The 25,335-nt window shown below is 38.9% G+C and overlaps 1 protein-coding gene across 1 annotated transcript in view; it reads left to right on the top strand.

Annotated features, from left to right (window-relative positions):
- Positions 1–25,335, top strand: part of EXOC3 (exocyst complex component 3) — a 38,988-nt gene that overhangs the window by 5,797 nt on the left and 7,856 nt on the right. Inside the window, exons 3-9 of the mRNA XM_036740508.1 lie at positions 885–1,104; positions 2,763–3,444; positions 10,517–10,634; positions 11,915–12,040; positions 13,807–13,907; positions 16,183–16,293; positions 16,399–16,549. Coding sequence (XP_036596403.1) covers positions 885–1,104; positions 2,763–3,444; positions 10,517–10,634; positions 11,915–12,040; positions 13,807–13,907; positions 16,183–16,293; positions 16,399–16,549 — 1,509 coding nt within the window. The remainder of the gene's footprint in view (positions 1–884; positions 1,105–2,762; positions 3,445–10,516; positions 10,635–11,914; positions 12,041–13,806; positions 13,908–16,182; positions 16,294–16,398; positions 16,550–25,335) is intronic.

Below are 25,335 nucleotides of genomic sequence, written 5' to 3'. Positions count from 1 at the left end.
TCGCTTTGCTCTGCAGGAATTACCCAGCTCTTCAGCAGGCCCTTTACAGACCTCTACTAAGTCACTTCTTGTTGATTTAGATTCAGTTACTAAAAGTTTGTGGAGGTAATAAACGTGTTAAAGATTCTTTACATTTTTTTTCCAGTCTGGGCTTTATTCCAGTTAGTCTGAATTGGTGAGGTTTTATTGTACTCTGCAAGTGGAAGATAGTTATAAATTTTGCATCAGCTGTTTTTCACCTAACTTTTCAATATGTCCAGCATCCTCCCAGTCCTTTTTGCTTATTAGCTGGACAGGTTATTTCGCCTCTGTTTGCCTCAGTTTCCTCATACATGAAATAGGGATAATAATAGTACCTCTTGGGGTGTTGTGAGGATCGAATGAGAAGCTGCTTGTGAAGCGCTTAACACAGTGACCGGCGCATGCAGACGCTGTGTCAGTGTTAGCTCTTAGTGAAGTCTGAGGCTAATAGTTTTCCCAGTAGTGACTGGGATCTTTTCATGGCCCTCAGCTGTCATAATAACTGCTTTTATTTTTCTATAACAAATGTAATCTCCATTGCTACAGGTAGTTCACCACAGCATCACCAGGAGTCCTCCCTTTTATGTCTCCTTGCTTTCCCCTTCCCCAGCTTCCACTCCAGCTTCTGGTAGTGCGGTGCATCTAAAGTTTAAGTGTAAAGTTCTCTTTGATTATTAATGTCCTCTCACGATTGGTTCTTTTTCACCTAGGCATTGGGCCGTTTCGTACAGTTCTACAGCCATTCCTAGTGATACAGCTCTCTCTGAATGACCAACCGCCGTGTAAAGTGTGTTTTATCAAGAAATTGTGAAGAGGGATTGCTGGCTTATGTTAAGTAATGCAAAAAATATCTCCCTGTTTAGGCTGCAATCCAGTCACAACTGGATGGTGTCCGGACCGGTTTGAGCCAACTCCATAATGCCTTAAATGATGTAAAAGATATACAGCAGTCTCTGGCAGATGTCAGTAAAGACTGGAGACAGAGCATCAACACTATTGAAAATCTTAAGGACGTGAAGGATGCGGTAGTGCAGCATAGCCAGCTGGCTGCTGCCGTAGAAAATCTCAAAAACATCTTCTCAGGTAAGTGACTATGAAGCATGATTATTGTTGTTGTTACTGTTAGTTTATGATGTAAACCATCTTTGTAAAAAATAGTATTTTGTTCCAATTACATGTAAAGATAATTTTAACATTTATTTAAAAAAATTTTTAAGTTCCAAATTTTCCCTCCCCTCCCCATCCCTAAGAAGGTAAGCAATTTGACATATGTTATATAGATGCAATCATGTAAAACATATTTCTAGATTAGTCATGTTGTGAATGAAGAAATAGACAAAAAGAAAAAAGAAGGTAAAAATAGTATGTTTCAGTCTGCATTCAGACTCCATGATGTAAACCATCTTAAGTGTAATGTAGCAGAATAGCACTGAATGCCCTCCTTACACATTGGAAAATTCTTACTAGCTTTATCATCTGACTTCTGTAAGCCCTCGCTTTGCACCGTATTGTCTGGACTTGTTACATTTCCTTATTTCCTGTATGGCTAGTGTGTAGGTCACCCCTGATCTCAGATACTTTGTATTTTTGGAGATCTTATTTTAAAATAGGTTACTCTAAGTCTAAATTCTGATTGCACATGCATTGCATTCTGGTAATATATACACAGTATATCAGTTTTGGATATTGATAAAGACTACCATCATGTGAGTGAGAAGTGAAATATTTTATCTTTGTTAGATTATATTGAATGAGTGTAGCAATGAGATGCAAAAAGCCGTGTGAAGAAGCACATGCTGCCATCCTGAATTACCACACATTTAACTTGTTTTCTCACAGTTTGCAGTCATCTCAAAGTAACACTTACAAACGTTGTTGTGTTATCAGGTAATTCCACTAGGGCATTGCCGGAGACAGTGTTGCCCTACAAAATGTTGATACCACCTTCAGAGGTGTATGCTAGGATAATGTCCAAGCTAACAGAGAGAAGGAAATTGTAAAATTATGATATAATAGAATTTTAGAACGGGAAGGGAATTGAAGTTATCTAATTTTACAGATGAAGAAAGTGAAAGGCAGAAAGCCTCTTGTTTTCTTAAGTTCACAGAGCTGGTTAGTGGTAGACCTAGGAGAAGAAACTAGGCCATTTGACTTCTCGTACGGTGAACAAGAACGTACTTCTCGTACTGCTGTTCTGGGATTGGGATAATGCCCCGATGACCTTTTGTCCTATTAACTACATAATTTTGGGCAAGTCACTTCAATTCTATTGTCCTCAGTTTCCTCATTAAATAATTAAGGTGTTGGAATAGATGATCGTTCAGGTGCCTACCTACTCTTAGATGGCACACGTTACTTTGTGTTGCTGATATTTAAAGTCAGCTAATAGCTGTTTAAAAAAACAATACTTCAGCTTACTCTGTCCTGTTATTTGCGACATGTGTCTTTAATACTCAAAAGACTAGAAAAGAATGACTTGCTATAGACCTAAATTAAATTTCTATCAAATGACAAAAATATGTTGCTGGTAACAATTTATTCAGATGTGGAATTAGAAAATATTTTCTCTTTTTTGTAAGCAAACTACCCAGAATTGGGATTGAGTTTTTTAGAGGGTGCTTTTTTGGCTTAATTTTCCACAAATACTCTCATTTTATATAATTTATTAATTCTGTAGATGTTAGCTTTTTGTTTAAATTGGGGTTCTTTTTACATTGTTTTAACTCTTTTTTTTCCCTTAGTACCAGAGATTGTTAGAGAAACTCAAGACTTAATTGAACAAGGAGAATTTTTGCAAGCCCATCGAAGGCTGATGGACCTAGAATGTTCTCGGGATGGCCTGATGTATGAGCAGTACCGAATGGATAGCAAGAATACTCATGACATGACTCTCATCAAACTTTATTTTGGGGACATGGAGAAACTTTCTGAGGAGTTAGGCAAGCAGCTGTGGATGGTGTTGCAACGGTCCTTAGTTACTGTTCGTCGGGATCCTACCTTGCTTGTTTCGGTTGTCAGGATAATTGAAAGAGAAGAAAAAATTGATAGGCGTATGCTTGACAGAAAAAAACAAACTGGGTTTATTCCTAGTGGGAGACCCAAAAAGTGGAAAGAAAAAATGTTTAACATTTTGGACAGAACTGTGACTACTAGAATTGAGGGTACCCAGGCGGATACCAGGGAATCTGACAAAATGTGGCTTGTTCGTCACTTGGAAATTATACGGAAATATGTTCTTGATGATCTCCTAGTTGCAAAAAACCTAATGGTTCAGTGTTTTCCTCCTCATTATGATATTTTCAAAAAACTTTTAAACATGTACCATCAAGCTTTGTCCACACGCATGCAGGAGCTTGCATCAGAAGACCTAGAAGCAAATGAAATTGTTAGCCTCTTAACCTGGGTTTTAAATACTTACACAAGGTAAAGTGAACTTTATTCATTTAGCATTTATTAAACAATTAAGTCCATAAAGTGCTGAAAAGAAAAAAATGTGATTTAATCTATTAAGATGTTTTTTAAAAAATATTTTGTTATTGAACTTGACACACCAACAGAAGTGAACATTTTCACATATAAAGAATGATAGAAAAAGGCTATATGTGAAACCATGAGTAGAGACTCAGTACAGCATTTTTAAAAGCATATCATTAATTTAGCATATTAGTTGCAAAGTTATGCTGCTTGTCTTTGAACTTTGAACTTCTTTCTTGTGTTGGATTTTTAAGGAGCATCATAGACATTCTTTTCTTTCTTGTTATTTTTTAACATCATAGTTCCTAAACTCTTCTCCCTTACAATTCAGCCCCCTCACCCATTTTTTTAAATCCGCTCTTCAAAAAATAAACATAGCCAAATAAAACAAATCTACACATCAGTCATCTCTGAAAATGTGAATTTCTTTCTGTGCCAGTTCTCTGTCTAGACGTGAGAACCTTCATCACTGGTCCTCCTCAGGCACATTTGGTCATTGCCTTGATGAGTATTCTTAAGTTATTTAAAGTTCTTTCTCTTTACGATGTTGTCATGGTATAAATTGTTTTCCTAGTTCTTACTTCTCTGTATCAGCTCATACAATTAGCTCCAGTTTTTTTTTTCTGAATCTATACCCTTTATCATTTATTAAAGTCCCCAAATATTCCATTACATTCATTTACCCTAGCTTACAGCCATTTTCTAAATGACAGGTCCTCCCTTAATTTCCAGTTCTTTGCTACAAAAATGCCTCTGTTAATGATTTTGTATATTTGCATACAAAAATATTATTGCCATCTAGTAGTGGTACTGCTGAATCAAAAGATATTGCAGGGTTTTATGACTCTTGGGGCATAGTTCACAATTTCTTTCCAGAATGGCTAGGCCAGGTCACAGCTCTACCAACTGTACATTACTGTGACTCACTCACCTCTGATAAATGCCATTTTCCTTTTTTGTCATCTTTGCCAGTCTGAAGTGTGTGAGATAGAAATAAAGTGTTGTCTTAATTAATTAGCATTTCTCTTATTAGCAGTTCAGAGAACTTTTTTATGGTTCTTAATAGCTTGCTGTTATTCTTTTGATAATTGTCAGTTCCTATCCTTTCACCATTTCTATATTGGTTAGCAGCTCTTACTATTTGGTTTAGTCCCTGATAAATATCAGATCTTCATCAGGGAATTTACTACAAAGACTTTTTTGAAGTTTTTTGGCATGTTTTGTTTTTACATTATGAACATTTTCAGTTGACTCCAACTCTGTGAGAGCTCTTTTGAAACAAAGTAAAACTAACAATTTAGGGGCAGCTAAGTTGCACAGTGGATAGAGTACCAGGCCTGAAGTGAGGAAGACTTATCTTCCGGAGGCCAAATCTGGCCTCAGACACTTACTAGCTGTGTGATTCTGGCAAGTCACTTAACCCTGTTTGCCTCAGTTTCCTCATCTGCAAAATGGGCTGAGGAAGGAAATGGCAAACCACTCCAGTATCTTTGCCAAGAAAACCCTGAATGGGGTCACAAAGAGTTGAACACAGACAAAACAACTGAAAAACAAAAAACTAGCAATGTAGTGACCTCATCTAAAAGAGTATGCAGCATTTCACACCTGTAGCTTCCCTAATCGCTTTTAAAAAAAAAATGTTTTTTAAATGATCAGAGGTCTATTTTTTCGCTCCTACCCCACCATTCTATTGAAAAAGAAAAGAGAAAAGCAAAACAAATTCTTTGTAATAGATATGCATAGTTGAGCAAAATGAATTCCTTTGCCCTTATACAAAGATAAGTTTCATTCTATACCCTAAATCTATCACTTCTTTATCACTAGGTAGATAGCCTGTTTCATCATCAGGCCTCTGGAATTGCATTGATCAACGCTTTTGCAGCTTTCAAGGTTTTTTGCCTTTACACTGTTTTTGTTATTGTATAAACTGTCCTCCAGGTTCTCATTTTGTTCATCATTTTATAAAAGTCTTTAAAAAGTTATTTGTTTTTATAATATTGATGTTATAGTATAAACTCTTTAGTTTTATTTTTGGTTCACTCTTCATCACTTTACCTAAGTTTGTTGATGTCTCTTTGAAATAATATTTCTTCATTTCTTACAGCACAGTAATAGTTTTCCATTATATTCATATACCACTGTTTATTCAGCTGTTCTTCATTTGATAGGTATTTGATAGTTTCCAGGTTTTCCCCTCCCCCTCCAACAACAACAACAAAGAACTGCCACAAATATTTTTGTACATATAGTATCTTTTCCTATTTTTTTGTTCTCTTTTGGGTAGACTGAGTTAATGGGTATGCCCTGTTTAGTAACTTTTTATGTATAAATTACAAATTTTTATGCATAAGTAGAAACTACTTTCAAGAATGGTTATGTTCATTCACAGTTTCACCAATATGTCAATATACTTGTTTTCCCATAGCCCCTCAAACATTTATCATTTTCCTTCTTTGTCATCTTTGACAATCTCATTGGTGTGAGGTAGAATTTCAGACTTGTTTTAATTTATATTTCTCTAATTATTAGTGATTTGGAACATTTTTTCTTATGGGTATAAACAGCCTGGGTTTTTTTCCCTTGAGAACTACCTTTTATACACATAGACTCATTTAACCATTGAAGATTTTTCTTTTCTCTTTATTATGTCATTATCCATTTGGAGCTTGTTTTTGTCTATAGTGTGAGATGTTGGGCAAAGCCCAATTTTTTCCAGGTTGCTTTCTAGTTTTCTGAATAGTTTTTGTCAAATAATGAGCCTGTATGTTCCCTTTAGTATGTTGACTTTCTGATTTTTTTCATGATTAGCTTTTCTGTTTTTTAACCAGTACTGAATAGTTTTGATGGTCATGACTTTGTAGTATAGTTTAGTATCTAGTTCTGCTAGATCTTCTTTCTTTACCCTTTTTCATTATTTTCCTTGAGATTCCTGTACTTTCCTTTAGATGAATTTAATTATTTTTTATTATTATTTTTATTATTTTTTTCTACCTCTGTGTCATCACCTTTCGACAGTTTTATATGCCACTGATTAAGTAATTTAGGTAGTATTGTCATCTTTATTATATTGTTATGGCCCAACCGTGTGCAAGATAGTTAATCAGTGAGCATTTATTAAGTTGTTGTTATATGCCAGACGCTGTGCTGAGTGTACAAAGAAAGACAAAAACATCATCTGTGCCCTGAAGAAAATCACATGACAGACAAAATATACAAAATACACACAGAGTACATAGAAGGTAATCTCAGAGGGAAGATATGAGCAGTATGGAAGACCAGGAAAGTCTTCCTAAAGACAGATTTAAGCTGACAGCATTCCAGGCCTGAAGGACAGCCAATTAAAAGACATAGAGCCGTTGTTAGCCTGGGTGACTGGGATGATAGTGGTACCCTGAACAATAATATCTATGAAATTATTTAGTTATTTTGTTATTTCTTCGGAAAGTGTTTTTTAAGAGGTACTCATTTAATTCCTGTATGTGTTTTGATAGCTGGCCTCCCAAATATTTTATACATTCTTGTAGTTATTTTGAGTGGAATTTCTCATTCTATATCTTTTTTGGTTTTGTTGGTAATATACGGAAAGGTTAATGGTTTGTGTGAGTTTATTCTATATCCTGCTACTTGGCTGAAGTTATTTAAATTTTTTTTTACTTCACTCCTTTGGGTTCTCTACATAGACTATTAATTATTTCAAACATAGAAATCAATAATTTTCTTTTTTCTTTGTGTTTATTCATTTTTCTTTTTCTGGTCTTACTGCTATTGTTAGCATTTCTAGAACTGTGTAAGATAATAATATTAGACATCGTTGCTTTTCCCCTGCTCTGAAAAGTGTGGCACTATGGAAACAATACTGGCTCTGGATTGAGAGGATGCCGGTCCAAATCCTACATTCAGTACTATTTGTGTGCCTTGGTTTAAGCCTCAGTTTTCTTAACTATAAGATGAGGGAGTTGGGCTAGATGGCATGGAAGGTCCCTTCCATATCTCAGTGGTTTTTTTTTAATGGTGTTTAAAAACTTCACTAATGATTTATTCAAATTCTTGGCAACCATCAGAATTGTTTTTGAGCTTAAGTAAACTCTACTTTGTTGATTAATGTATGTAGGAATTATGCTTTTCTAAGAGGTCAAGGTCAGTATCTGACTTTTAAATGTTTAAATACTTTGGTCTAGTATGAGCAGTTTTAGTGATAGCTATCCCCCCCCTCCCCAGCCCCGGCAATGATCAAGGTGGGTAGGAGTGTTGTAAAATAACTGGATAATTTCCATTTTTTCCTTGCTGTTAGCTTGGCATTTATGGTTATTTCCTGTTTTGGAATCTTCTACCAATAATGGAAAATTATGAAATAGCTGAGTTTCTAGAATAGTAAATTTTTATTTTGCTTTCTATCATTGGGGTAAGGATAGAGGTAGGGACTAGACCATTTAGTTTACTAGTATAGGGAACCCTTAGGTAAGGAAACTCTTAACAATGCAGGTTGGTACCATCTTTGTAATATGCAATCTTTTTTAATAGTATTTTATTTTTTCCAACTACATGTAAAGAAAGTTTTCAACATTGACTTTTATAAGATTATGAGTTCTAAATTTTTTTCTTCTTCCCTCCTCCCTCTCCTCCCTCCCCAAGACAGCATGCAATGTGATATAGGCTGTACATGTACAGTCTTATTAAACATATTTTCACATTAGTCATGTTGTGAAAGAAGAATCAGAACAAAAACATGATAAAGAAAAAACAAAAAAGAAAAAACAAGGAGAAAATAGTATGCTTCCATTTGCATTCAGACTCCATAGGTATTTTTCTGCATGTGGATAGTATTTTCCATCATGAGTGTTTTAGAATTTTCTTAATCTTTGTATTGCTGAGAAGAGCTAGAAAGTCTATCAAAGTTGGTCATGACACAGTGTTGCTTTTACTGTATACAGTGTTCTCCTGGTTCTGTTCACTTCACTCAGCATCAGTTTATGTAACTCTTTCCAGGTTTTTCTGAAATCAGCCTGCTCATTATTTCTTATAAAATAATAATATTCCATTACATTCATATACCACAACTTGTTCAGCCATTCCCCAATTGATGGGGATCCCCTCAATTTCCAAATCTTTGCCACCACAAAAAGAGTTGCTATAAATATTTTTGTACATGTGGGTCCTATTCCCTTTTTTATGAACTCTTTAGGATACAGACCTAGTAGTGGTATGCAATGTATAGTCTTAAGGAGCTACCTAAAACACTAAGCAGTTAAATGACTTGCCCAGGGTCACACAGTTCGTATGTCAGAGTCAGGACTTGAATCCAGGTCTTCTTGGCTGCTAGGTTGGCTCTCTAGCCATTATCTATGCTGCTTTTCACATAGTTCTTTAAATAATAATTCAAAGGCCACTCTTATGATTTCAGATTGAAAGTAAACAAAAAAGTTAAACTCTGAAAAGGGGCACTGCTTGAGAGAGTCCCTTTCCTCCTTAGATTTGCTAGCATCCTAAGTATTTTTTTTGCATGAACATAGCTAATTCATTTTATATTCGCAAGAGAAATTTGAGCTGCAGTGGACAGCTTGTAAAATTTGTCTGATGACAAGTTTGTACTCTGAAGGGAACCATAGATATTTTAAAATTCCATACATTTCAGTATACAGCCTTTTTTAAATAGGCAACTTGGTAGGTTAGAAATAGTTTAATTGAAACATTGCTATGTAGTGTTAAAATAATTAGTTTGAGTGTTTTTTTCCTATTCCCAAATTTTTAATTTTAATTTTATCCTCTGACTAGTCTTATGTATAAATCAGAGCTTGATTTGAATAGCTAAAGTATGTAATTAACCTATAAAATCAGACTTAATTCTAATAGTGAAACTATATAATAAACCTGGAGCAAATGACTACAATGATTCTGAGAAAGATCCGTAAAAATGATGATTTATATGAAGAAGTACAGAACTAACGTAATGGATTCTGGTTTTGTATTGTCTTAAAATGAATTTTGATGCTGAGGTCTTCATTTCTGGCAATAGCCCTCACCCCCACCCAGAGAATTAAATCCTCCCTTGTAACAAAGAAAATCAGGCAAAAACAACCAATACAGTGGCTGAGTCCAGCATTATATGTAACATTCAGCCTTTGCATTTGTCCTCATTTCTTTTGAAAGTCAGGAGGTCTTGTTTGTTTTTAAGTTTTTTAACATTGAGGACTAGCCCCTCTTAAAGCCTGTTCATGTCATTTATACCTGTGTCTATTTATAGCTACACCTAGAGAGTAGGACAATAACGGAGGTTCACTATGACCTCTGGTAATCATAGTATTATTGTGTGTGTGTGCATATATGTTTGTTTATTTATTTATCTATTCATTCATTCAATTATTTATTTATTTAGTTTTTATTTTTAGTTTACCACACACGGTTCTACATAATTTTGAGTTCCAGATTTTCCCCCCTCCCTCCCCAATGTTTATTTATTTTAAACTGCAGTACTCTGTTTGTTACATAGAACATCAGATTCTCCCAGGGGGCTATTTAATGATGTGAGAGGGAGTGAAGATAGTGCGGCTGAGTCTTTTGTTCTCACTCTTCCCGTATGATCATGGAATAGTCAGTTAACCTCTCAGAGCCTCCTTTTCCTTCTCTGTTTAATAAATGCTTATCTCACTTGGCTTTTGTGAGATTCAAGTAGGATAATGTATGTGGACTATTTGTAAACTCTAACATTTAAAGTAGATGGAAGTTTTTAAAATGAGGCATTATTATAGCAAAGAAATGCAGTAATGCATTAATTCATTTGGTACATTCTACATTTGAGATTTTTCTTTTTAAAATTTGGATAATATTTTAAAATTTTACTAAGATGTATCCAGAATTCACTTACTTTCCAAATTTCTTTTAGAATTGACTAAATTTCAAACAAAGTGAATGGCAAAGTAGCATCAAGGGGATAAAAAACCCACATTTCCAGTGACTTAAGAATTTTCTTTCTACTTGTCTTTCTGCATTTGTAATTGGTCAATCTTGTTTTGGTACAATATAGTGCAGAGATGATGGGAAATTTGGAACTGGCCCCAGAAGTGGATATAAATACCCTGCAGCCCTTAATTTCACAAAATGTGGTTTCTGACCTGCTCGACACATATATGTCAACGCTTACAGTGAGTAAAACTGGCATGTGCAGTTGCATACAAATAAGACCTGTTGTGTAGTAGTATTATTCTGCTAAATATATGGCTGTCACTAGCTTTAATGTATACATAGTAAATAGTTTTGATATAATAGTTGCCAAAGGGGAAAAAGAAAGCCCACTTTAAAATATACTTTAAAAGGTTTTTTAGGATGTTTATGTCCAACCTTTGCTTCTGTTTATTAGTGTCTCTTTTTGATATCTGAAATAGGATGCTGAGCTAAAGCAAGGTATTAGGCCTTGAAACTGCCAGTAATGAATGACATAGCCCCTTCACTGAAGCTGAACCTAGAAAAGGGAATGTGTCATGTGACAGGCAGAATTGACTAAAAATCCCAGGTAGAGTCCTTGGGCTCCCGCTCTAAAGACTGACCTGATTTAACTCAGACCTTCTGTTAACATATTGAGTGTGAGATAAAGGGGATGTAAAAGAGGGGGAAGAGGCTGCAGGAACAGGTTGATTCCTCCTTTTAAAGTTAAGTGAGCAGTCGGGCACAATTTTGAGGTAATCCATCTGTTATAAAGGGCTCTGCTTAAGCGACAAAAATACTTCCCTCAACAAGTTTTACAAGTATTCATGTGAAGTAAGGAAGAAGAGGGACTTCTCTACCTTTGTGTTGTTGTGGAAGTCAAGGGTGGTAAGAAATAAAGGGCTGCAGAAATCTGATACTTGTAAGGGGGAGGGAGGTCAAGGACTGCATTGAACTGTTATGGTTCTTAGTGAAGAAAGTGAAAGTCTGCCTTAAGAAAAAGACAATTTTGGCTGACCAATATTTAAGTTACTAATTATGATGAATTCAGAGTTTGCTTTGAGCTTCTGTCTTCCAACATTGTTTAAACAAACTGAGTTAGGAAAGCTCTCCTCTCATACTTTCTGTAAGTCTTAATTATACATTCTTTCTGCTGACTTCTCTCCTCCTCTGGACCTCGTCTTGATTCCAGTATTATATTCCGCCTACAGATTATTTTTCCTGTGCACCTTTTAGGCTTTATATTTTGATCGTGCTACTTTCCTTAGCTTCATTTGAAAAGATAAAGAGAATGTTACAAGAAACTAACTGTTGACAAGATTTCAATCTTGAATTTCCTCTTTGGGCCAAACCAGTGAGAACTCAGTTTCTCTCATACCATAGACTGTGGCTCTCCACAATTGGAGAATAAACACTGATTTAGTCATTTTGCTTTATTCAGAAGTAGATCTTGTTTTGTCTTTTTTCCCGTTGTTACATTAATATTAATTCTTTCCTTCAGTCAAATATTATTGCCTGGCTACGAAAAGCTCTAGAGACAGATAAGAAAGACTGGATTAAAGAAACTGAACCTGAAGCGGACCAAGATGGTTTCTATCAGACAACACTCCCTGCTATTGTTTTCCAGGTAGGACCCATTGCTGGCATTTTTGTTTGTAATTCCTGATTTATGAGTATATTGAATCTGTATAAAACCCAAACCTTTAAAAATCACTTTATTATCAGTCAGGGAGCAAAGAATGTTAAGATACGAAGTCACCTTGGAGATCAGATTGTCTAATTCTTCATTTTGCAGACATGAAAATAGTTGTAGCTAGATTACACCTTGCTTGGAGCTATCTAATATTAGGATCCCTAATCATACACTACTTCATGACTACGGAATCAGCTTTGATTACTCTCTATTTCAGTCACTCTACGTAACCATTTAGTTGTCCACTACAACATTTTTTGTGTACTTTGCTTTCTCTCCACTCACATAGCCACCACACTGCTTCAGGCCCTTGTCATCTCCCATCTGGAGTCTTGGCCCAGGGCCTTTCCCATAGGAGGCATTTGGTAAATTGAATTGAGGCAATCAAACTCTTCTTTTGCATGAAGACCTATAACACATGTGATAATACATAATTAAGACAAACATTATTTTATTCTGAACTACTTGAGTCTCTGCAGAGCCTGTCTTTTCAAATAAGGACGTGGGGGACTGTTGTTCTTGCTATATAGGGAATGCAATATGTGCCAGATATCCACTGTCTTGTCTAAATGAAATACAATGAATTCTGGATTTGTGATGTCTAAAATGATTAGGTTTTTAACCATTCTTAAAAATGTCAAGTTTTGTAAAATAATTTAAGTATATCAGTCAGGAGGAAGTTAGTCATTTGACATGATAAGTCAAGGTGATTGATTGTTAGTGGACATTAACAACATATTCTGTATTTGTTATCTCTAAATTGTAGATTTAAAAAATTTTAAAAAGTTATTGTCAGCTATAGTTGTTTCTCTTTTTGTTATTCACCATTTTGTTAATTCATCTTCTTGCCTGGGGACAAGAGGCTGTCTTATTTATCTGCCCTGGCCAAAGCTTAGCTCTTATTTTCTTACCATTATTTATTGTTCTAAGTAAGAATTCATCTATTTTTCCTTAACTCCCCCCCCACAACCACCTCTCCCCCCTACCCGCACACACACCTAGGACATTATTTCCTAAAGCAAACTATACTGTGGATGGCATTTGTAAATTCTTTGTAAAGGATCATTTGCTTTCTGTAGCCTCTCTGGTAGCCCAGAGCCCTGTGAGTGGAAGCTAGGAAGAAGAAAGGGCCCAAGAATGGGACCAGCAAGATGTAGGAGTCAATTTCTTAAGTTGTAAGGACTTTTGGTAGTACACATTTTGAGAACTAATAAAACTTTGCCACAGATTAATGTTGGCTTGCCCTAGCTGTGTGAAGAGTAAGCATCCTACTGCCTTTGAATAAGACCATTTAAGACCAGGCGCCAGGGTTCTTCAACAGACCTTTGTAGGGCCTATTGGAATAGGTTTCTTATTGTCCCAGTGTTGGTCATTTATAGTTAATTGTGAGCCTCTGAAACAGTCACCAGTGAGGGCTTGTGAGGACTTTGTATACTATGTTCTCGAAGTAGGTTAACCATTCACAAAATAGCTACTCTTGCTTCCTGAGGAAAATGAATAGTGTTACTGACCAGAAGATAGTATTAGAGGTCACATATATCCTTTAATTCATCGTATTTAGCATATACAGCCTTCTCTACAAGGATAAGGTAAGATTTTGAAAGAAATTAAAATTTCTGTGTTGTGAAATAGTTTGAGCTATAAGTATTTTAGTGAATTGATGAATAAATGATAAAATTCATCTTAAATTGTGATGTTAGATGTTTGAACAGAATCTTCAAGTTGCCGCACAGATAAGTGAAGATTTGAAAACCAAAGTACTACTTTTATGTCTTCAGCAAATGAATTCTTTCTTGAGTAGGTAAGTGTTTTTACTTAGTGTGCTTATAAAAAAAGCACATGTTATTTATTTTAATTGGTCTGTTACTTTAAAAAAAATCAGAGTTGGTTTAACTTTGTTATTGTTTAGAAATTTGAAGAAGATTTAGATGAGATTGGGCATTAAAGCATCCTTTTGAAGCCAGGTGTAAGACCTTTTGGATAGTAGATCCTACATCTTGATATATTCTACCCAGCTTAAGTCAGGACATTATTATATTTGAATTATGCCTCTTATCTCACTGGTTATCCTCTGTTATTAGTCTTTTCATTTTGCCTACATTATTAGTGTGCATTTTAAAAAGGAAAATTACTATTTCTTATTAACGAGGGGAAGCTTGCGTAGTGGACAGAAAGCCACTCTTGCAGCCAGGAAGACATGAGTCCAAAGCCTGCCTCCGACACGAACTGGTTGTATGACCCTAGTCAAATCATTCAACATCTTAGAACAGTTCTAAGGTATAGTGTGCAGAGACAGTACCAACCTGCATTGGTAGAGGAAATTTATACCTGGTAATTTACAAGTATCAGTGAAATCATAGGTCTAGTCTTATCCATGGAAATGCTAGGAATTAAAATAAATGTTTCATATTTTATTACAGAATTCACAAATAGAGCTTTTCTTAGGAAATTTGTTTCAAAGAAGTCTATCATGAGACTTCATTCTCACTGTATTTGCAGAGTAATTATTTTGCAGTTGTTTAAATTGGACAGTGTGGGATATGATTTTTATGTACATCAAAATGAGCATTAGCAGTTATCTAGAAAAGATTTTACTTCCAACCAAGTACTTAAGCTGTTGGTTCACTTGATTGAAAGCAGCAGACCAATGTGATTTCCTGCTCTCTATGTGTATCTACTTTTGATAAGAAAAGATAAATATCAGGAATCTTATTTATTTTCACAGAATTATCTGAATTAATTGACATGATTGTGTTTTGAATGGTCTTACTGTATAATTTAACTTCAGCATCTATTAATTGCCTGCCGTGTACAAAGCACTGGCCTACGAGGTAGAGATTAAAAAACAGACATGATATAGACACTGCTCTCAAAGAAACTTGAAAAAAGACACATACGCAAATAGCTATGGTGCCAGGAAAAATTAGAGATTGGTGCAAGAAAGTAGTTCACCTAAGTATAGCATGGTCCCAGTTAGTGCCAATAAAGAATGCAGTGAAGTGGTTGCATGTATTCAAATTTGCACTCTTCAGAGTTATGACTATGTAAAATGTGGTTATTGGCTCCAGCCCAAGTCCAAGGGAAATATATAGTGTGAATTTGAAGAATGTAATCACTTTAAGGGATTTATTATTTGTACTAATAGGGACCTTGCAATAAACTGCTGTGAAGAAGAGGAAAGAGGGATGATCATTTTGACCTAGTAGTTTAACCTAGGAAAAAAAGGAAGGTCAGGGAAGGCTTTATAAAGGAGATGACTCATCAGTTAGGCTTTGAAGGAACAGACTTCAAAGGATAGAGAAGGAAAAAGGCATTCATCCTCATGAGGCTTTTCCATGTATCTGAAATGTCACATGTTTGAAGGGGTGTTGTGTGAGAGAAAGCTGGAAGGTCATTTGGAATACTATTGTGGGGAGCCTTGAAAGAAAGGAACAAAGGTATTTTACTCAGCAGGCAATGATAAGCCACTGAAAGTTTCGAGAGCAGACTAAAGTGGATAAAGCACTTAATGTAGGCTTGTACCCTGTGAAATCCATAGATGAAACAAATCAGTGGTGTTTTCAAAAGGGTCAGTGTTTGCAAAAGACCCTGATGTTCTCAGGTGAAAAGCCTATGTAGAGATTATCTGCTTTGAGCAAAATTTTTATATCATGCCTCAGGAAGTAGTTTTTCAACGCTATAAGTAATTGTGCAGAATTTAGATGGGGTATTTTAGAAGGGATTTTTGCAACAGGTGGGAAATTTGCCTAGGTGACTTCCATGTTCCTTCCTGTTGTTAAAAAGTTCTGATTTTAGTCATGTACTAAAATTAGTAGAGGCTCTACTTAGGTGAGAAATAACTAGCTATAATATAGTAATCTTTCCATTACTTAAATCTTTCCAATGCTTAGCATATTGTAGTCACTTATGGATTGGATTAATACGGATAATTGAGAATTTATTTACTTGGAAACAATCAGCATCTGACTAAAGGCGACTAAAAAACCACTCTGTGGGTGCAAAATGATCATAACTTTAAAAATGTCCTTGATGCTAAATTTTGGTGTTTTGTTGGGGATGGGGTTTTACTTTCTCAGATACAAAGATGAGGCACAATTATATAAAGAAGAGCACCTAAGAAATCGGCAACACCCACACTGCTACGTTCAGTATATGATAGCTGTCATCAACAATTGCCAGACCTTTAAGTAAGTTTTACTCTATTACTTGTGAAAATTAACTGGTTAATTAACAGAGAAAGAGGATAAGAGTAGCTATCTGTTCAGTTGACTCCAACAATTTTTTTGTTACAGAGAGTCAATAGTCAGCTTAAAAAGGAAGTATTTGAAAAACGAAACAGATGAGGGAGTTTCAATGTGCCAGCCTGGCATGGATGTGATCCTAGATACCATTGCAAAGGATGGCTGTAGTAGCCTGCTAGATGAAGTTTTCCTGGATCTAGAGGTTAGTGTTTCTCTAATAATCCTTTAGTTTAACATGTAAAAGATTGCCAGCATGTTTATATGCTGTACATTGTACCATTCACTATTCTATTACAGCTAAATCCATTTGGTGACTTTTGTGTATGTTGGGGTTTTGGAGTATGGTTCCTAAATCTGACGTGTTTATGTTCCTATGTTTTATAAAGGTATAAGGAATATTAAAGGTAGGCTATTTAATGAATCACAGGAAAAATAAGGAGGGAAAACAGAAAGACTGTATTCTTGAGCATAGGATGTGCCCAAGAATGTTTTTTACAAAGAATAAGGACTCCACCACATCCCATCTCCTGACTTCATGCTTTTGTACTGGTCTCCTGTGTCTAAAATGTGTCCCCTTTTCACCTCTGCTGCCTTCTGGAATCTCTTGCTTTCTTCAAAGGATAGTTGAGATGCAACCTCTTAAGGCAGGCCTTTTGCATATATTTATCTATGTATTATCCCACCCCAGCCCCTCAGAAGAGTGAGCTCCTTGAGGCAGAGACTCTTTCATTTTTTATTTTTGTATCCTCACCAACTAGCATAGTTGTTTGCATGTAGTAGGTGCTTAGTAAATGTTTATTGAGTTGAAGAAAATCATACCTTTAACATTGCCTTCTGAAGATTTATCCTTTAACTGAAGCAATATTTATTGAACATCTAATGTGGCAGGATACATAGAACTGTGCTAATTACTTTTGGGGATTTCAAAGGTTTATGTAACATGATCCCTGTCCTCGTTTGGAAAAATTGTTGTGTAGAAAATAACAGTGAGACGAGACCTGGGTTCGAGGTAAATTTAGGGTGTGGATTTATAGATCAAGCATGCGACTACCTGGAGTATACACTCAAATCAGGCAGCCCCGAACTGAGGGACTACAATGCTTATAAAGGCAAAAGCCACAATTACACAATTAGGGAGGGTCGCTAGCAGAAGCTATGACCTACAGAAGCAAAGATCAGCTCAGAGCTAATTTGGGAATATAACGCAAGGACACAGGGGTGCAACCATCCTGTGACTCAGGGTGGTCCCTCTTAGGTTGTGTTGGAGGGTATGGGGTGGAATTTCCCAGAAAGCAACCCCTACTTGATCAGCTATGGTCTGAGTGGAGGGACCTAGCTTGGTCAGCAGAATAGCTGTACCATAACCCAGGGTGGGGACCTTATTTGGTAACAGCTGGGTTTCTCCTTAAGATAAATTTATATGATGCTGATGTAGAGAGAATATACAGAATGCTGAATAAGGAGAAAGGGGAAGTCAGGGGACTAGCCTTGGGCAATCTACCCAGAACTATGCCTTAAAGCTGTTTCAAGCCATTTCAGAGTGTAGGGCAGAGACAAAGACAAGAATATAAAGGAAATTAATGGTGGGCTTCAATTTTGAGTGTAACATTCCCCACTTTTTCTCATGAAAGAGTCAAACCATTGACTTATGCACATCTAGAGAGTCTCATGCTGGGGAACCCACCAAACAATTACACTCAGGATGACAGACATGGGAAAGATAGGTTGACGCATGGACAAGTCAAAGGGGGCACTCCCCTTTGTGATTTTAGATACATGGACTACAGTCAAAATGTAATTGTCCCCTTAAGGTCCGTGGTGTCCATCCTCAAGGGGTTCTGTTTTCCATTCTGGGGATGGAGCGACCTTCACTCGGATATGGTGTAGCCAGGCCAGAATGGAGTCGACTTTCACTGCAGATGGGGTGGTCAGGCTGACTGTAAGAAGCCGTGTGTTTCTGGATCAGGGCAGAATCCCCAGGCAGGAAGTAATGGAGTGGGTCAGCTTCGGGACTGGCGTATGGAGTTGACACTGTGTATACTGTAGGCCCTGTAGAAACCTAATGATGGAAGTGTTAGGGCTCTTTATATTAGATGTTGTCACCCAGGGATAAGATAGACTTGCAACCAACGCCAAGCACCAAAACTGCACACCTCTACTGTGTAATTCTGCTGTAAAATCAAAGCATTCGTGAAGTTGGACATTATGCCACCCAGGCAACGCATTGTCTCTGAGACTGAAGGCAAACTCTAAGTGTACCCAGGTGTACTTACTCTCCTTTGGTGTTTTTGGCATGGTTTAAGTGAGTTTAGTACCCTGGTGATACTCATGGATGCCCAAGTCATAACACAGCAATCACCTGGGCGCAGGCTGAGCATCTAGTGACTGTGCTCACAAAGATAGTACCTAGATGGGGCGCTTGTCGATTAGAAATCTGCTGTAAAAGGAAAAAGCAGGGACTGATTGTCACATTGCCAATTATGACAGGATATAGTGCTACAGTGACCATGCCACCTCATGGCTATGCTCACAAATAATCAGGTGGGAAGTTTTCCTTGTCAAAGGAACACAAGGGAAACTGAGCCAAGAGGATCCCACCCTAGTTTCAGACTAAGATTGTCCCCTCAGCCCATTCCCAAATGCAGACCTCCACCTGTTCACAGTATAGGATCATATTCTTTCTGAGTAGCTTGTGGCATTTTTCTTGGATAGTGACCTAATGCAGACAACTATTCCCAAATTTAACTCAAAACAAAATCAGTAGTGGTCCCCAATGCCTTTTTCTTAAACAGCAAGTCTCACTGACTTCAATAAATATCCGTTTACTTTCAAATTTGAACCTGTCACAGTCAAAAAGCTGAACTTGAACCTGTCTTAGTCAAAAATCTTTAAAATCGTTTCAGATTATAAAAGAAATTATAAAGGAAGATACCCCTTTGATAGCATGGATAAGTTGTTTAAAGGAGAATTTTTAGAGTTGTACTCACCCAGCAGGTTGAGGTTGGGATCCAGGCACTGGTATACTTAGCTGTTATTATTTCTGGTTCGTTTTTATTCCCCCCCACCTTAACTGGATAGGACCCGAAATCATTTGGGGTAAGGGACGAAGGTCTCATTTTCTGAAACTTCTTCATGCTGAGAGGGGGCGTAGAGCTGCCCCTACCTCGCAGGGTCCTTCCTGTAAGGAGCTGGGTGTGTTGGTTGGTGCCAGGTCCAAGGCAAGGAAGTGCCTTAATCAATATTGCTGATACATCCGCACGCCAAGGCCCAAAATATTTTTACGCATCGGTGAACGGCTGTACCCATAATATTTTTATGCATTCGCGAATGGCTGTACCGGCAACAGAGATTCAGAATATTAGAGAAAGTAACCTAACAAAATGCAGATTAACGATTGCTGGGCTAAGGGCCATCCCAAATGTAATTGAAGCCATTAATTATCAAATCAAGTTACATAACCTGCTGTCCTGATCTGAAGTGTGCGCAGAACTGACCACAATTCCAGATCGGGATTGCAAGCCATATAAACTCATTACAAAAAGATTCTTTTAATTATTTATCCTGAGGTAAAAATAGTCATTAAATTTTTCTGAAGAAAATTATTTAGAAGGTTTTTTAAGAATGACAGACATCCTTAGTTTTTATCCTTATTTTCTAGAATTTACAATTCAAAATTTACCAAAACTTCAAAACACCCAAAAATATTTTTTCCAATTTATCAATTAGTGCTTGGTACAACCAAATATAACAGTTCTAAATTGTCAAATTTTAGCACATCCTTTTAAAAACCCAATTCACATATACCAAAATCAGATTAAAATTGCTATAATATCATTTTTACCACACAATGACCTTCTCAAATTTAAGTGTGAAGTTTATCTAGAGCAGGTGGAGGCAGAGCTTGTTTTATCTGCTCTGTTACTGCAGCCCTGGCTCGGTCAGAGACAGAGCAACAGGGCGAAAGATCTCAATGATTGTAACTCAAGCAAACTTAAAAACTTTTTCACTTAAATCTAAGGGAAAAGATTCCCTCTTAGAGTCCCTGTCAGATTTTCCAAGGTATAGACATTTTATAGCACACACACCCACACACATACTAGCAGTTTTTATAAATTGGCTGTTTGCACCCCTATGGTCTCAAATCTCATAATCTAAGAGAATTTAGCAAACACAGAAATAAATCTCGGATTCCCCTTCATTCCAATTGGCCCTCGACTGTTTCTTCCAGCCTCTTTCAGCCACGTAGGAATCATCCTGAGGTGAGTAAGGGGGAGGAGGTGGTGATGGGGGAGGGAATGGAGCCGCGACAGGAAGGAGGAGGGTAGCTTCAGATAGGGCAGCGGTATGGGCTGCAGCGTTAGTTGCCCGATTACTGATAGCATCTGGGGAGCCCCCAATTTGATGACCTGGGCAGTGCATGAGGGAGACTCGAGAGGGAAGCCAGATGGAATCAAGGAGGGCCAAAATTTCGGTTTTGTTTTTAATAGTTTTTCCAGAGGAGGTGAGGAGTCCCCTCTCACGGTATATAGAGGCATGAACATGGGCAGTGGCAAAAGCATACCTACTATCAGTATAAATATTAACATTTCCCTTCTGCAAGACGGAAGGCCTATGTCAAAGCAACTAACCCAGCACGCTGTGCAGAAGAGCCAGGGGCTAAAGGAGAGGACCAAAGGACAGAAAGGGAGGGATAGGAGACAACAGCAGCTCCAGCCCGGCGAATGCCGTCAACCACTGCTCCCATCTGTGTGGGGGATGAGGTCTGGATTAGAGAGTGGAACATCTGTAAGGTCCGGATGGGGGCGGGATTAGACCTCACCAAGAAGCTGAAAACAATCATGAACCGGAGCGGAGTCATCAGAGTCAGGGAGTAGGGTGGCAGGATTTAAGAACGAAGTTCTAGTAAAAGTAAGGCGAGGCTGATCAAGAAGAAGAGCCTGGTAATGAGTGAGCCTAGAATTAGAAATCCACCGAGAAATCCGCCGATCAAGAGCTCCGCGGAGGAGGGACTCAACAGAATGGGGGGCGAAAATGGTTAGGGGCTGGCCTAGAGAGAGTTTATCGGCCTCCTTAATAAGAATAGCCGTGGCCGCCACTGCCCGAAGGCAGGGAGGCCACCCTGAGGCTACAGAGTCAAGATTCTTAGAGAGGTAAGCCACAGGCCTTTTCGAGGGTCCAAGGGATTGGGTAAGGACCCCTTTAGCAATGCCCCGTGCTTCAGCAACAAAAAGGAAAAAGGGTTTTGAAATATCAGGAAGGGCAAGAGCAGAGGCAGAAACAAGAGCCTGCTTCAGGGAATCAAAAGAGCTCTGCGCCTCCTGGGTCCAGACTAAAGGACCGGAACCAGCAGTGGCGGAGTAAAGGGGTTTCGCAAGGTCAGCAAATCCGAGTATCCAGGGGCGACAGTATCCCACTGTCCCAAGGAACTCACGGAGGTGCTTCTTGCTGGTGGGAACAGGGATATTTAAGATGGCGCGAATGCGTGCATCAGAGAGAGAGCGGTGACCAGCCTTTAGCAAGTAACCCCCCGGAACCTGGGAGAGGAATCTCTCTAAATAAGGGCTGGAAGGTGGACGGGAGGAACAGACAGGATGGCCAGGACCCATAGTGGGCAGATAGGAGGAGGAAGAGGGAGAAACCTGAAGGTGATAGCTCCTCCCTGCCTGAGTGTGCGGGGGAGAAAAGATCCTACCTTCCTCCACTGCAGAACTGGGCGAGGAGGGCGATGTAGGTAGCCGGTTCTTCACCGCAGGGCTGGGCGAAGAGGGGGAGGGCGATGTAGGTGGCCCGGAGGTAGCGGAGGTGACAGCCTCAGGGACGCAATCAGTCTCAGATACTTGGGTAAGATTGGTGAGATAGTCGGCAGCCCCTCGGAGCAGATATCTGTAATAGGTATCCAATGCGTCCCTCCCTTCTGAGGTGTTGGGGTCCCAATTGGGGCAGGATGTGGGAAGGACTCGCTCTACCTCGTCTTTCCTTTCCTCTAGGGTACCTTCCCCAGACCCTAGAACTGCCTTCCTTGCCTCTAACAGAAAGCACTCTCTTTCTTCTGCGGTGAACAGAGTAGTCAAAAGTTCTTGGCAATCGTCCCAAGTAGGGCGATGGGCATGGAAAACAGATTCAAGGAGACTGAGGAAGGCAGATCCAAGGAGACTAAGGGAGGCCTGAGGCTCCTCAGGGATGCCAGCAACCCCCTCACTGGGCAATGACCCACTGGTGGAAGTGGGGGTCTGCATCCCCTACCACCCACACAAACCATGGAAGACACAAATGGAAACTGAAACAAATGAAAGCGAAACAAACTTATTACAAATAACACTCAAGAATAACACTCAGGATACTTAGACTAAAGACAAAGAGGTCCTCTGCACTGCTTGTCAAAATAATAAATTCAGAACTCAATTAACACAACAGAAACGAAGGAACCTATGAGGAAGAAGGCAATACCTTACAGAATAGTAGAGACCTCCTATAGTAAGACCCAGAAGAAGGATGGACACAAAGATCTTGAAAAGGGCAAAAATAATTATCTCCCCATGCAACCTTACATAGAAAGAAAAAGAGATCCTCTTTACTATTTGTTGGAAGAGTAAATGTTGCCCTACTTGTTAGGATAGTAAATTTTCTGACTTTGCTCTTTCTTCCACTCCCCCTCCTCCACGCAGTGGAGGAAAGGGTGGAAAAAGAGGAAGTTCTACTTGGACTGCAGGGTGAGGAAGCCTGAGAGGAACAAGACCCAGGTATGAATAATCTTCACTCTGAGAACCCAATTAACACAACAGACAGGAGTGAGGCATAGTCTGAGACACAGATACAAAACACAGGAATGCTTGTGAGTGAATAAGACACAGAAGAGGAAGCCTGGGACACGAAGACCCAATAAAAGAGAGCAAAGCGCTCAAGGCTTTCTAGTGAGAGAGAAACTGCTATTCAACTACCTCCCTGGACTGTGATTGTGCTACCGACCCTGGAAAGTGCAATGTAGATGATTGTAATGAAAACTCCCGAGTAGGAACTAAACATCCAGTATCAAAAAGGAACCACTTAGCCCACTACCACCAGATTATGCCTCAGAAAAACCGGAAAGGCAGCCCAGCGCCCTGGGGTGGGGGTGGGGCCACAATATGTAGACCGAAAATCAGGTGGATCAAGACACTCGGGCTACTGAGACAATTGGTGCTTACCTGGGATCTGAACCACTCACAGGCCCCCTGGCTTATGCCATTGATCCTGGAAAGTCCAATGTTCGGTAGTCCGATGTACTATGCTATTTTTACCCTGGCACTTATCTTAGTCCCAGAGAAGTTGCACCTGATGGTCAAAATTGGAAGCCTGAATCAGGCCTCGCCCCCAACTTGATCAAGATTCAGATTAGAAAGTTGCAGTAGCTTCTGTACCCAACTCAAAGATACTCACAGACTTAGGCACTGGACAAAACACAAACAGATACAAACACTTACCTACAGACAGACACAAACACTTACCTCCGGAAGATTTGTTCAGATCCACAGTGGCCGAATGAAGGCAGGTCAGCGTCAGGCTGGCAGGCTCTGGCCCGCTCAGGAACCCAGAGGCCTGGAAATCCAAGGCTGGCCCCCCTGGTGAGCAGAACGGTCCGAGATGCCTACCTGTCGAGGCTGAGAGCCTAGTCAAGCCCAGGTCTCAAAGGGGCTAGGACCCCGATCTGGCTAGGGCCTCCAAATGTTGTGTAGAAAATAAGAGCAAGACGAGACCTGGGTTCCAGGTAATTTAGGGTGTGGATTTATTGATCAAGCACACAACTACCTGGAGTATACACTCAAATCAGGCAGCCCCGAACTGAGGGACTACAATGCTTATAAAGGCAAAAACCACAATTACACAATTGGGGAGGGTCGCTAGCAGAAGCAATGACCTACAGAAGCAAAGATCAGCTCAGAGCTAATTAGGGAATATAACGCAAGGACACAGGGGTGCAACCATCCTGTGACTCAGGGTGGTCCCTCTTAGGTTGTGGTGGAGGGTACGGGGTGGAATTTCCCAGAAAGCAACCCCTACTTGATCAGCTATGGTCTGAGTGGAGGGACCTAGCTTGGTCAGCAGAATAGCTGTACCATAACCCAGGGTGGGGACCTTATTTAGTACCAGGGGGGTTTCTCCTTAAGATAAACTTTTATGATGCTGATGTAGAGAGAATATACAGAATGCTGAATCAGGAGAAAGGGGAAGTCAGGGGACTAGCCTTGGGCAATCTACCCAGAACTATGCCTTAAGCTGTTTCAAGCCATTACAGAGGATAGAGACAAAGACAAGAATATAAAGGGGATTAATAGTGGGCTCAAAGGGGATTAATGGTGGGCTTCAATTTTGAGTGTAACAAAATAATATATGCATTAAAAGTTAATTAGTAATATAAAACACTGTATAATTAAATGCCATCTATATGGCTATTTTGATGAAACCAGTTGAAACCTTATTTGATTTGCTGCTAACATTTAAATAGAATTTGAAATTCTATTGGAAGAGATTTTGGCCCTTTAAGGAAAGTTTCTGAGAGATTTTTCTACCTGCTCTAGAGCATAAAAGAAGTTGTGTCAGTAGTGAGATTCTATTAGAAAAATAAATCACTGTTGCATATTGTGAGAAACATGGTTTTGGCGATCACTGGACTTCCTAGGCAGGGCCAAAGTCCTGAAGAAGAACCCTGTGATAATCCCTAGGGAAGGCTGTACAGACCACAGGACTCCCAGAGGAAGACCAAGTGGTAGCCATCCCTTAATCTGTGGGGATCACAGGGCCTCCTAGGGGTCAGACCCTAAGGAGGACCCAAGTGATGGCCCCTTAGGATGGCAGTAAGATCACAAGGCTCCCGAGACAGGGCCGGAAGTCCCATGTGACATCCCCTTAAGAAGGCCATGCAGACCACAGGGTTCCCCAAGGGAATCCAGAGTGGTAGCCCTCTTAACACCGCAGTGGGGATCACAGGACACCCCAAGACAAGATCCAGGA

This window comes from Trichosurus vulpecula, chromosome 1 (genome assembly GCF_011100635.1).
Source record: "Trichosurus vulpecula isolate mTriVul1 chromosome 1, mTriVul1.pri, whole genome shotgun sequence".
Taxonomy (NCBI): domain Eukaryota; kingdom Metazoa; phylum Chordata; class Mammalia; order Diprotodontia; family Phalangeridae; genus Trichosurus; species Trichosurus vulpecula.
Note: the sequence above shows the minus strand (reverse complement) of the source record. Positions and strands in the feature narration are given on the sequence as shown.